The sequence below is a fragment of the Morus notabilis genome, unplaced genomic scaffold (assembly GCF_000414095.1).
Source record: "Morus notabilis unplaced genomic scaffold, ASM41409v2 Scaffold1388, whole genome shotgun sequence".
In the NCBI taxonomy this organism is placed as follows: domain Eukaryota; kingdom Viridiplantae; phylum Streptophyta; class Magnoliopsida; order Rosales; family Moraceae; genus Morus; species Morus notabilis.
The window spans coordinates 375,886-389,413 of NW_010362392.1; the positions used below are offsets into that span (position 1 = coordinate 375,886).

A 13,528-nucleotide genomic window follows, 5' to 3' on the forward strand; every position below is an offset into this window, starting at 1 on the left:
TAAATATCATATTTACTGGTTGCTGGTCCTTGGTTGTCAATGGTTGAATTATTAGGTAAATATGATATTTATTGATAAATATATATTTACCTGTAAATACAGTATTAAACGGTCGGCTGAGTAAGTGACAGATTTTTAGATATATATATATATATATGATATGTATTAGTAAATATGGTATTTACCAGTAAATACAGTGTTAAACGATCGCCATAGTGGGTGACAAATTTTTTGATAAATATGATATTTACTAGTAAATACGATATTTATCAGTAAATACAATGTTAAACGGTCGCCAAAGTTGGTGGCAGGATTTTCGGATAAACATGATATTTACTAGTAATTATGGTATTTACTAGTAAATACAATTTTAAATGGTCACTGGAATCGGTGCCCGAATTTTAAGATAAATATGATATTTACTCGTAAATACTGTATTTATAGGTAAATGCAGTGTTAAATGGTCACTGGAGTTGGAGGCCAGATTTTCAGATAAATATGATATTTACTAGTAATTATAAATTTACTGGTAAATATGATATTTACTAGTAAATACAGTGTTAAACGGTCACCGGAGCCGGAGACTGAATTTTCGGGTAAATATGATATTTACTAATAAATACATTATTTATTGATAAATAAGGTATTTACTTGTAAATACAGCGTTAAATGGGCACCGAAGTCGGCGGTTGGCTTTTTGAGTAAATAGGGTATTTACTAATAAGTACGGTATTTAACGGTAAATATAATATTAAACGGTCGTCGAAAAACAGTCACTGGCCGTTAATAAAACAATCGTAGGTTGCCAGAGATGATCACTGGAGCCGGTTGCCGCACGCCGGTCCCGATCATGGTAGACTTGACAATAATCTAAATATTTTAAAAAATATGTTATAATTTACTATTTTTACAAAAATAGATGTTTAAAGAGGAAAAGTAAGATGAAAAATAAAAATTTTAAGATATTTTTAAATTTTTAATAATATTTAAAACTTAAAATATCAAATTATGTTATAATTTATTATTTTTAAAAAATATATTATAATTTATTAATCACATTATGTTATTTTCTTTCTTATTCCGCCCACCCACATGACGTTTACCCCCACATGACGTGCGTTCCATTTTTTTTTTAAAAAAAAAAAACATATCTCAAATTGCGTACATATCAAAATCCCCCCAAATTCCAATTTTGCCATCGTAATTGTTAAACTTAAGGTCAGAGCCCACGTCATGACGTATATAAATGGAACAAGCATCTCATAGGCGAATACAAACTTTTAGAGAGAAAATTTCATTTTAGATACGAAGCTAGAGAAAGATGGAAAACGGGAACAATCATTTCACCAACGGCGTGCACGATCCAAGCGACACCAAAGGAAAGGTCATCACTTGTAGAGGTAAGAAAGGAAGCTGAAGATATCAGCTCTTACACAATATTATATATATACACACATATGTATATGTATGTATATATATATATATATATGACTATATGTGCGTGTGTGTGTATATATGTAGCACTAATTAGTACTGATCATGTTAATTTATACTGTGGTTGTGAAGCTGCTGTTGTGTATGGGCCTGAGGAGCCTTTTGTACTGGAAGATGTTCAAGTACAACCACCTCAGAAAATGGAGGTCCGGATCAAGATCCTCTTCACCTCTATCTGTCATACTGATCTCAGCGCCTGGAAAGGAGAGGTAAGTACATATACATATATACTTATACGTATATTATAAGAATATTTCTTCCGCTCGTTTAACTTTATCTCTAACTTAATAATTAACTTGATTTGTCTCCTCGTTATTAAAGAGCGTGGCTCAAAGAGCATATCCACGAATTCTAGGCCATGAAGCATCTGGGTAAGTCATAATCTAATTCGTCAATATCACCAACTTTCACAAAAAAGCCCTTTTATTTTGTTCAGTATTAGTCAATCACTTTCGACGGAGAAAAAGAGACAACCCATGCACTTATTAATAACATTTTAATCAAAGAACTATATTACTATTAATCAAGAATAAAGAACAAAAAAAATTAAAATAATGCATTTAAAAGACGAATTCACCGATTTTCTCCTTTCAAAAAATATACAGTTCGATCATGTCATTTGAACAAAAAAAAAAAAAAAAGTGATCGACTTCTAAACCAGTACGCGCATATTTGCAGGATCGTGGAGAGCGTCGGAGAAGGGGTGACGGATGTGAGGGAAGGAGACAAAGTGGTGCCGATTTTCAACGGGGAATGCGGCGAGTGCGACTGCTGCAAGTGCCCGAAGACTAATATTTGCACGAATTTTGGGGTCAACCCTATGAAGACGGTGATGGCGGGCGACGGGACCAGCAGGTTCACCAACAAGGAAGGGAAACCGATCTATCACTTTCTCAACACATCAACTTTTAGCCAGTTCACCGTTCTGGATTCCGCTTGCGTCGTCAAGATTGACTCCGACGATTCTCATCTCAAGAAAATGACTTTGCTCAGCTGCGGAGTTTCCACAGGTAATTTGTTTGGATCAAAACAAAACAAAAATCTGTGTATTATTTGTGTTTGATATTCCAAGACAATGACTTTTTTCACCTCTTTGATTAAAACAATATATAATATCCGTTTGGGTGAAAAGTATGCCTTTTAATTTTTAGTTTTTTTAAGTCGAATAATGATTTTTTTTTTCTCCTTCTTCCTATACTAGAATTTACATGTAATGTCTTGTAAGAACGAAGGATGGAAATTTTTTTAAAACATTTTAAGACTGTATTTTACCAGCCATTTAAAGAATTGTCGTATGATTCACACTTGGAAACAAAACCACTCGATTTAGTTGTTTAGTCCGTTAATTAATATACACGTGACAAGAATTGGGCAAATAAGCGTTTTCTTTCCTTAAAAGCAAACAAAACAAAACAAAAACAACTCAAATTGAGTTGTACTTTAGATTGATACTTTTTTAACCAATTTGGGTAAAGAATGAAATAATGGAGACATGGAGGTCTTTTCAATATATATATATATATATATATATTAAATAATGCATTGGAGTTGGACTGATAAGAACGCAAGCTTGATTTTTGCATTATTCTTGGGAACCGTGGGATCTTTGCGTCCCACGTGCCTCATAACTTATTATTATTATTATTATTATTATTATTTTTTTTTTTTTTAGAAACAAAGAACAAACCCTTGAACTTGTTTTGTTTGACGGGAAAAAAAAGGGCCCGGGTAGTTCAGGAAAAAAAATTCGTAGTATAAAATTATTTTATTAATAGGATACAGCAAATTATTGTTTTTAAATATAAATTTATCATTAATAGGATACTGCCAAATTATCATTTTTATTTATTATAATATATATATATATCTATCTTTTTTGCTAGCGGTTCCAACTTGTGGCTTATTAATGTCATACTTTTTATTTTTTACAAATTTCCCCAATAAATAAATTTAAAGCTAGCTAAAAATCTTGTTCCCCAGTGCTGCTACTTTTCCAGACAGTTGTGAATATGATTTGCTGGCATGAATAACGTGGTGGGGCCTCTATTATTGTGTAATGAAACTCAACATAATTTATTTATTTCTTTTTGGAATTTTAAGTTGGTTTGAACTCAACATTATTTTTAATCATTTTTTAGGTCTCTTTTTTTTGTGAATTTAAGTTTTTAATTTGAGTTAAGATGTTATATTTTTTAATAATTTTTTACTGTAGTAAAAAAAATTAAATGTGATATTTTTTAAGAGTTTTTAACTGTAAAAATTTAAAACTGAAAATTCAAATCAGTAAAATAAACAAAGCCTTAAACAACCTTATCACATTGGTAAATATCTAGATAACTTTAGCCCTTAATTTACAAACAATTGAAAGTGATATGACATAAGTTATACATGTATTTTTTTTATTTTTTATCTTTCTTCCTCTTTTTCATATCTTACCATTGGATTAATATCTCACATTTTTCTATGTGTTTTTGGACGTGAAAATTTATGTGTAGGAGTGGGAGCTGCATGGAACACTGCCAATGTCCAATCAGGATCCAAGGTGGCAATTTTTGGCCTAGGCTCTGTGGGGCTTGCTGTAAGTGATTATTTCCATTAAACTAATCACACCATTTATCATGACAGATTCCTTCACAATATCAACCATATTATATTTTAATCTACTTCAATTAAATTTAATACTAATCTTAGCCGCGGCTTTCATCTTAAATATTTAAGAGGTTGAAGTTATTTTATAATTATTATTATTATAATTAATGCATGCAAAATTGAAAATTTTGGCCTGCAGGTTGCTGAAGGTGCAAGAGCCAGAGGAGCGTCCAAAATCATAGGCGTTGACATCAACCCTAGTAAATTTAGCAAAGGTATATAACAAGCCGACAAAATACTTTAAAAAAAAAAAAAAAAAAAGGGACCAACACCAATTTCAGTAAAATAGTCAGGTTGTATATGAGATTGTTACGAAGACTTTTGGCGTTATAAATGAATTAGGAAAGTAGTGGACCTCGGAATGAGACTAAAGTAGTATTATATTTCTAGTACCATACAAAATTGAACCACTATAGGTTAATATCTTTTTATGTGCATATTAGGCCGAACAATGGGGGTCACGGACTTTATAAACCCTACCGAGCTTGAGAAGCCACTGCATGAGGTCAGTAACTTCGTATCGAAATATGAAAAAATGAGATAAATATCTTTTAAAGTGCATAAGTCTTAGATTTTTATTTTTTATTTTTTATTTATAATTTAATATCATTTAGTCAAAGAACTATGTTAGTTAAAAGGGTATTTCTCAAGAGTAAAATATAAAAGTCTTGAACACTACGCTTTTGGACGGTAAAATTTATAATTTACACTTTGTAAAATTATTCACACCATCACATTTCGAATATACGGACCTTTACAGTTTAAATATAGATAAGATTATAATCTTTATTAGATGAAAGTTTGCAGACTCACGCAAAACGACATGTAACGATCTTATGTCGTTAAATCGAGTGAATTCTGAATAAATCTGACATGAAATCCACTTTTCAAACGACCGCGGGGTTAATAATACTTATTATGGATTAGTGATAATGATCGCAGAAAATTAGAGAGATGTCTAAAGGAGGGGTGGACTACAGCTTTGAATGGGTAGGGAATGTGGATGTTCTCCGGGAGGCCTTCTTGTCTACACACGAGGTGCATTATTTTATTCAAGCAACTTATTATAAGCCTATATTTTTATAGTAATTATCATATCATTGAATAAAAACAAGAATAAAAAGTTGTAATGTTATGACGTAATCTTTTTTTTAATCATATCTTAAGTATCCCATGTGTCGTTCCAGTGATAATATTTGTTGTTTCTGTCTCTCTATATATTATGCATCCTCAAGAGCTTTTTATTTTATTTTTTGTTTGGAGTAATCCTCAAGACCAATACCAATTTGGACTTTGTGAGAGAAATGTTTTCTTAAATTAATTGCAGGGCTGGGGATTCACTGTCGTATTGGGAATTCATCCATCCCCCAAAATGTTTCCAATCCATCCAATGGAGTTCTTTGCTGGTCGAGGAATAACTGGCTCAATCTTTGGAGGCTTTAAAGGGAAGACCCAACTTCCCCATTTTGCCAAAGAATGCATGCGTGGGGTCAGTTACACACCACATACTAGCTATCTCTATTATTCATCAAACTCTCCGAAAAGAAAATACACACACACACACACACACTCATATATATATATATAATATAAGTTATCAAATTGATCACAAGAACCGATATGTAAGCGGGTTTTGTATGTTCTGCTTCTGTGCGTTTTATATTAAAAAAAAATGGTGTCAGGAGAGTGGGAAGCAGCAGTGTTCTATTTCTTGCATAAAATTGCACTTTCCACTTTTAACTCATTATGTGCTATGTGGGTAAATCTTTCAGGTGGTGGAGCTGGATAAATTTATAACGCATGAGCTTCCTTTCGACAAGATTAACGAAGCATTTCAGCTGCTAATGGACGGCCAGTCCTTGAGATGCCTTTTGCACCTATGAGCAGCATCTGCATTTTCTTATATGGCTGAGGATTTGTGTGCGTGTGAAAAGTTGTAAATTTTGCCTTCCCCCTTTTTCTTTCCTTGGTGTTAAGAGTACCATTCACCCCGACCGGGTTGAGTCGGGATGTGAGATACGAGGTGGGACTATGCGAAACATTTTCCTGTTCCTTCTAGGTTTCTCTTTGTTGTTTGGTGATCTGAGTTAGTTGATTTGTGTTTCTTTATGCAATACTACTACGTCGGCCTTGTTACATCATATCCATCTTAGAGACTGCGTGCAGACAAAAATAGCATGAACAATAACAAAATTGCTGAAGAAAACAATAACATAAAGGGCCATGTTTGGAAGGAAAATCTCTAAGGTCTTCGCATTCAAGGGACAAGGGTAAACTTGTAAACTTATCATGGACAAGCCTGTAACCTCTGTGTTAAATTTAACCATGCAATAACCAAACAAAAGAAAGGACCCACTTCATTAAAGTAAAAAAAGATACCATTCTAAGCATAATCATGTCAGAAACTGCTGAAAGTGTTTTAATCTTGGGAAAAATCCCAATTCAAGTACACGTAATCTTCCAAAGCCTCGATGTTCCGTCCAACTCTATAATTCTAGAATAACATAACCCCTATGATATAATATAAAGATCCCAAGCAGGGAAGCGGAGGACAGGTATATATATATATATATATATATTATATGATATATCATGACAGACTGACCAGAGACATCAGAAACATCTTTACATGGGTGTATTGTGCTGTTACTTGTTCTGGGGGGGAAAAAAAGCAGTCTGGAAAGGTGTGGGAGCTCGTGATAATTTAATGCATGGGAAGACGAGGTGCACGAGGCCGAACAGGCGTCTTCGACGGGCTTACCCTGATCATCCACAACATGGGAGGTTAATTAGAACTTGGGTGGAACAAATATAACCAATCCGTTCCAGAAAGATACATTCATGCTTAACTAAACTTAAGGAAGAATAACAATAAGATAGCAGAAAAGGGGAAAAGATGAAAGCAGTATGCAATCTGACCTTATCGGCAACGACCCCAAAACCACACCACTACAGTTGAGAGCAGCGATCGCACTTTCAGCCTGCAAATCACATTATATCCAGATGAAATTTCCCAAGGGTGATGTTAATGCTAAATGTTGATGATATAGTGATACTAAGGTAAATATGTTCCGACGAGAACGGAGAGCATAATACGTGAGAGACACTACAGGCTATTCCTATCAAATTAAGTTTAGAAGTCCTCTGTTTTCATTGGTAGACTGTAAAATCTATATCCATATATATTCACTAGTACACCTAATACCAACTCTAAAATGCGCTCATACTTAAAATATCACTCAAAGAAGTATACACATTTGAAATTCCAGATAGAATCCATACACAATGTAGAGACATAGAATTAGTACTTATGATACGCTTTCCAGTTCATTATACAGATTTCCACTGCCTTTCATATGAAACATGAAATACTACTAAATGTCCCAACTTTTTTCTCTCTTAGTCAATATTAAGCAGAAGCCTTCACCGTTGAGAAGATCTCAAATCATTCCTTTATACTATAATAAACTCCTCTCCCGTTCCTTTATACCTACACTTCCAAGAAGCCATAAGATGAACCATCAATCCTTGAACACCCAACTAACACAACACAAGCCTGTTATTCTTTTGCCATCCTATTTATTTTTGTTCCTTTCCTAAAGATGGCCTAGTAAATACCAAAACCCACTCAACAAGTTAGACTGTTAGAGTTTGAAACTGGATACTCGTTGAACCACACAATCTTTGAAAAGCACAAACTTCTTATTATGAATTATGCATCAGGAAGGTGACCCTGGTATTGAACCATATACCATGAGGAAGAAGTCAGCATAACAGATCCACTCTAATTGTCATATAAGTTCCTCCTACTGGAAAGTGGTAACTATTGAGTCCAAATTCAACAAAATGACGATGGTCAACTAACCCCTCTGAGAGTTCCTAAAGTTAGGCTCTACTATTCCAACGTAATCAAGAAAATAAAAAATTAAGGGGGTTAGAAAAATGGTCATAGAATCTACTGTAACTTTGCTCAAGAATCAAGATCGTCTTTGTCCAGCAAAAAGTTCTGAAAGACCAAGATCATTAGAGACTATCTGTCTATCCATACAACTAATTATTAGAAAGACGTGCCACCAAAACAAAAGGCAACAGATACAGCAGAGTTCACACGAGCACAGAATTATAGATGGAAATCCCCCAACACACTAAGACATTGCAGATGGAGAACGAATCACAACAGAAAATCAAATATAAGTTTCTATTCACCAATACGTGATCCTATATGAGGGAATGTCAGGGAAAGTTATGTTCCCAATCCATGATTAGTATGAACTAAACTTCTGGTAAGCTAAAAGATTTATTCTTGAACAATGTAAAACCAAACACAACTATAACATTGATTAATTTTGGAAATCAACAAGACAAATGCTCCAAAAGAAAGCTGGATTTTTATTAGACCTAAAGGTGGAACGTAGTGAAACTAAACAATAGTCTGTCCACAGCCTAGCAATCAAGTCCAGGCAACTCACAAATACCCTCGTGGCCTCTCTTGAATGCATTTTATAGAACAACCGTTAAAAGGCAATCCCCTTAAAGCGCCCCTTGGAAATCAACTCAAAAACACGAGCAGATCTAAAAGTAACATTGCAATGCTAATAAAGATGCTCCATCAACGACCACGACCTAGGCACATAGCACATCATGCTCCAAAGATTTATAGCATATCTACTGAAGTGAGATTAAGCTTTATATAGTTCAAATACTAAAATCTCTATTCAACTTTAGACATGCAAAAGAATCATAAGCAAATGGACTTGAAGGACTTAATGGCTTTAATCGTTGAGAAGAAGAGGAAAGCTTCACTTCCCCTTAACCATGATTTGCATGATAACCCCATCCCACCCACCACACACACACATGTGCTAATGACTACACAATAAGTTAAGAAAGAGTTTTATATGCGGGATCATATTCGTAAGGGCATGTAAATGTAGTAAGATCATGTCCTCATGCGTGATTCTGTTAAGGCAGAGTAACCCGAATTATGGAGAAAATGATTGCTTCCCTCTTATCTGATTCAGCTCGGAGATTTTATTAGGCTGAGTATTTCGTGTATGGCAAAATGATACTACGAAATGACAGAAGGCTTAGAAATTTTCTCAGACAACAAGAGAAATGGAGGCCTCGCCACTAGAAAGTAATTTTTCTTGCTATATCCTATATAGATTCCGGAAGCAACTTTCTTTCATTGTGACAAAGGACGGAGCCTCAATCTGGACAATAATAACTTCAAACAGATTCCTGCAAAATACTACTTATGTCTGAATTTCTACTTGTAAAAATATCCGAACAAAGACGTAAGAACATCACCCTATTTGTCAATCTTCCAGTTCTCAGGTATCAAAACAATTATCCAACAGCCGATGCAGTCCTGTAAAAAATCCTGAAGTACCAAAATAGACCTACCCTGATTGTACCAGTTATGATAACTAGAAAGCTAGAAAAAGAAAGCATATAACAAAACAAAGACACAAGATGACAAGCAGGGATAAAGCGAAATGGTAAATACCATTACAAACTCAACAAACGCAATGCGAGTAGAATGGTGAAAGTCCCCCAGTAGCCGCAGACGATAAACCTGAAATAGCATAGGTTCTTGTAAATATAGTCCTAAAAAACGTCAGTCAAAATTTTAAATGTATGAAAAACGAGATTCAAAGCTTTGGAAAAAGCACAAACCTCTCCACAGACTGATTCAAAAAAGAGTTTAACATCAGCTTGAGTAACCTACAAAAAAAAAAAAAAAAAAAAAAAAAAAAAAAAAAAAAATTTTAAAAAGTTTCACAGAAAAAAGTCTGAGCCACGTTCAATCATAGAATATTCAAGAATAAATCACCTTTTTGTCAATGTTTGTACAGTATATAGTTCTTGCACACATCTCACGCTCATCATCATTCTGGATATGAGAACAATTTAAAGGTTGTTATTAACCTCCAAAGCATTATAACAATGCAGAGTTATTAAAAGTGCAACAATCAGGACAAAAAGACTTTATACCCTTGGCAAGAACGTCGGGTTAACTGGTGCAATAGCTGTCTTAGAGGGCAACACCCTAACAGGGTAAAATCCGAGCATTGTCCCTGCCAGACTCAAAGCAGCCCTTGCACCTTCTGCATAACCAGACACCAACAATGCAATCAATCAAAAGGTCCTAATATTCACACTCAACACAAAGACCTTTTCAGAATCATGGACCGGTAATGAGGTTAGTAAATATTACCTTCGTCAGTGAACTCAATAAAGGCAAAACGAAGTACTGAATTAGGATCGCCACAAATTCGGCAGTCAACAACCTTCACCAGTGAAATAAAAGCAAGTAAGGGTAAAGGAAACTATTCGAAAAATCTTAATCGCCCTCTGCCCTCTCTTCAAACCAGCAATTTGAAGACAAGTCAACATTTTTCAAGCACTAAACAGACAAGCAAAAGGGAAAGAACAAGCGTAACTGCATAAACAAACATTTTCAATCGGTTCAGATCAGTTGAGATTAGTGCCATTACCTGTCCGCAAGTAACAAAAAGAGCCGCAAGCTGTTCTTCAGTGACCTGTGTCCCAAAACCCCACTTCATTAGTCTTAACCATACATGACACGCAATGTAGAGACAATAGAAACTCGGGAATAAGCCGCGAGTTGCGAGCTGACATACCTGTTGATCAATGTCAGAAACATAGACAGTCTTTCGAATTCTATCCTCTCTCTGAGCCATGCTTGTCCGGCTATTCATCCGGCGCTTCCCTTGGTTGTTCCTCTGAGAAAATACCCACCAACAAAATCTTTCAATCCGATCAACATTAACAAAAACACTTAAATTAACAACACCCTCAAATCCTAAACCTTTTTCCCTTTTTCCCTTTTTCTTCACCAAACATCTTCAAAACCTGAACAAACTAAATATAACTGTAACATAACCTCTAAGTCAAACATAGTCCGACAATACTACATTTCTGTCCCCTAATTATACAACAAAACCCAAACAACATCAAAACATCAAGTTCTCAACTTTCAAATTAATTCGGAGAATAAAAGAAAGCATTAGTAGTACCCTCCGAGCAGCGAAGCCGTTAATGTTTCCATTTCTGTTCCCATTGTTGTTCTGCAAAAGCGCGAAGTTGTTGCTAAACGCAGCGTTTAACCCGTAGCCGTTGTTGTTGGAAAGCGAAGGAGGCACGAACTCCTCGGCCATGGGGTTGAGCTTCGAGAAGAGCTCCCTCAGCTCCCTCATGTCCCGGTTGAAGCTCTCCTGGTCATGGTGATGGTGGTGATATTGATGATTATGATGATGATGATGATCTCCGTTCATCTGCAAATCCCCGCCGTTGGATCGCTGCACCGCCGGTCCCACCGGGATATTCTGGGCCCCGATCTTCGCAGCATGATCGAACCCGAGCTGCGCCGCCGCAGCAGCCGCCGTCGTCTTCTGGTAGAGGCTTTGATCGTGTGGTCTGAGAATCGGAGCATTGTTGTTGTTCAAGGTCGGACTCGGAGGATCAATACGGTGTCGTACTTGCTTGGGCTGATCCTGATCGTTGGTCGGACTCGGACCACCACCACCACCACCGTTAGATTGCTCCTGCGCAGACGGTGGAGCCACCTCCGGGGTGCGATTCGGTGCGGCCGAGCCCACTGTGTTCCTCCCCAATTCCGCCCCAGCATTCTCAACCACAGCCATTGATTTTCCTCGCAAGAAGAAGAAATCTTTTTTTTATATATATTTATTCCCCTTTCTCTCTGATAATCAAGACCCTAAAAATCAAAAGATTATGTGTCACTACGGAGAAAACGAAAAAAATCAAACACAAACAAAGAAAAAAATTGTAAAGAAATGACAATCAATGAAGCAACCAAAGCTAAGAATTTATAATATTAAATAAAGGAAAAGAAAAGAAAAGAAAATATGACTCTTTTGCTGTTTCGTGGAATTTTTACGTTTTTTTTTTTTCGTTTGTTTTTTCTAAAGTAATTTGTTGGTTTGTGCAGTGACTTTGAAGGAGACCGAAGAGAGGTTCTTCTTTCTTCGGATCGAGGCGTGGACCAGTGCTTGCTCTCTTCACATCGTCTCTGAAAATGGCGAAGAGAGACGGTTTTTTTTGTTCTTTCTCACTCAGATTCTGCTACTGTTTTCTCTCTCTCTCTCTCTCTCCCTCTCTCACTCACTCTACACTCTTACATCATATACATGATACATACACACATACATACATAATACATGGTACACGATACAAAGTAAATACATACATACATACATACATAAGGGTTGTTCTTTTACACGAAACTCATAAAATATTTAAATTCGAGTTATAATTTTATTTAAATTCATATTTTTTTTATAAAATTTGAGTTTAAACTTGAGTTTAGAGTTCAACTCGAGTTCATAAACTCAAACTCAAGTTAATGAACAGTATTTTTTTATTCTTAAAAATGTTATAACTTTTTCGTTTTAATTCTAATTGAGATGATTTTTTTTCTATGTATTCACAACGAAAATACGAATAAAACCTCGCCCACATACCCTATTAAAATTTTTCATCACTATTGTATTTTTATTAAAATACTATCTAAATACAAATTTAAGTTTTGACCCACCCAAACACAAACTCAAAAAGATTCTTAATTCAAACCATAACTCAAATGTGCGCATTCAAACACAAACTCAAATTACAACTTCAACTCAAGTTATGACTTAAATTTAACTCAATATCATCACTCAAATCACCCTAACTTAAAAATACAAAAGAATAACCCCATATATTTTTGGATTCTTTTAGAAGTTTTTATAGTAGAACTAGGAAAAATAAACTACTCCCAATCTTTTTCTTTCAATTTTGATTTGTATTAAAAATCGTCTTTTCTACTTATTTTTTCATTTAATATGATTTTAACTATATTTAACACTTAAAAATTAACCTTACAAGTAGAAATATCTTACTAGAGAAAATCATGTTTTTCTTTTAACTTGTTTCTTTTTTTTTTTAATTTCAAGCATTGTGACACTTTTAACTTGAACTTTTAATTTTAATAAACTACTCGATAAGTTTTTAGGGTTCGTTTGGTATATAGTTCAAAATAATGTCTGAATCAGGGTTTTTGATTATAATTTTTGAAATTTAAATTTTTTATAGGAGAAAAACATTATAGTAGAATTAAAACTGTGAAAAATGTATAAAGTTTAACACAGTTAATCATGTGCTCATCTGGTGATAAATTGAAATTTGTGTATAAATAATAAAATGTTTTCTTCACTATTTTTAAAAACTCATTGAAAAATGAAAACTAGAGGCGTAATTATTTTGCGAGTTTGAACTGCGGTTTCAAATCTTTTTATTGCAGTAGGTTTTCTCTCAAAAATTTAAATGTTTATTGAAACTCTCCAACAAAGGTTGCTCA

General features: G+C 34.7%; 2 protein-coding genes across 2 annotated transcripts; one reads left to right on the forward strand and one right to left on the reverse strand.

Annotated features, from left to right (window-relative positions):
- Positions 1 to 1,293: 1,293 nt before the first annotated feature.
- Positions 1,294 to 6,281, forward strand: LOC21398466 (alcohol dehydrogenase-like 3). The gene is made up of 10 exons (XM_010101916.2): positions 1,294 to 1,400; positions 1,567 to 1,703; positions 1,816 to 1,865; positions 2,173 to 2,504; positions 3,990 to 4,072; positions 4,283 to 4,358; positions 4,587 to 4,648; positions 5,086 to 5,181; positions 5,471 to 5,632; positions 5,916 to 6,281. The coding sequence occupies exons 1-10, from the start codon at positions 1,322 to 1,324 to the stop codon at positions 6,024 to 6,026; spliced, it is 1,188 nt and encodes a 395-aa protein (XP_010100218.1). The 5' UTR covers positions 1,294 to 1,321; the 3' UTR covers positions 6,027 to 6,281.
- Positions 6,282 to 6,483: 202 nt separating this feature from the next.
- Positions 6,484 to 12,285, reverse strand: LOC21398467 (polyadenylate-binding protein-interacting protein 11). Its single transcript, XM_010101917.2, has 11 exons — positions 12,071 to 12,285; positions 11,187 to 11,887; positions 10,791 to 10,892; positions 10,644 to 10,688; positions 10,364 to 10,436; positions 10,141 to 10,253; positions 9,980 to 10,039; positions 9,823 to 9,870; positions 9,653 to 9,721; positions 7,063 to 7,124; positions 6,484 to 6,905 (listed from the first exon to the last, which is right to left on the reverse strand). The coding sequence occupies exons 2-11, from the start codon at positions 11,811 to 11,813 to the stop codon at positions 6,848 to 6,850; spliced, it is 1,257 nt and encodes a 418-aa protein (XP_010100219.1). The 5' UTR covers positions 11,814 to 11,887; positions 12,071 to 12,285; the 3' UTR covers positions 6,484 to 6,847.
- Between the last annotated feature and the right edge of the window lie 1,243 nt (positions 12,286 to 13,528).

What these genes read in the sequence shown, in the direction of transcription:
- LOC21398466 (XM_010101916.2), top strand. Translation starts at nt 1,322, where the DNA reads ATGGAAAACGGGAACAATCATTTCACCAACGGCGTGCACGATCCAAGC. An exon ending in CCCTAGTAAATTTAGCAAAG is followed by an intron (nt 4,359 to 4,586) that starts GTATATAACAAG and finishes TGTGCATATTAG; the next exon opens with GCCGAACAATGGGGGTCACG. An exon ending in CCAAAGAATGCATGCGTGGG is followed by an intron (nt 5,633 to 5,915) that starts GTCAGTTACACA and finishes TAAATCTTTCAG; the next exon opens with GTGGTGGAGCTGGATAAATT.
- LOC21398467 (XM_010101917.2), bottom strand. Translation starts at nt 11,813, where the DNA reads ATGGCTGTGGTTGAGAATGCTGGGGCGGAATTGGGGAGGAACACAGTG. An exon ending in ACGGCTTCGCTGCTCGGAGG is followed by an intron (nt 10,893 to 11,186) that starts GTACTACTAATG and finishes GTATTTTCTCAG; the next exon opens with AGGAACAACCAAGGGAAGCG. An exon ending in GTACAAACATTGACAAAAAG is followed by an intron (nt 9,871 to 9,979) that starts GTGATTTATTCT and finishes TTTTTTTTGTAG; the next exon opens with GTTACTCAAGCTGATGTTAA.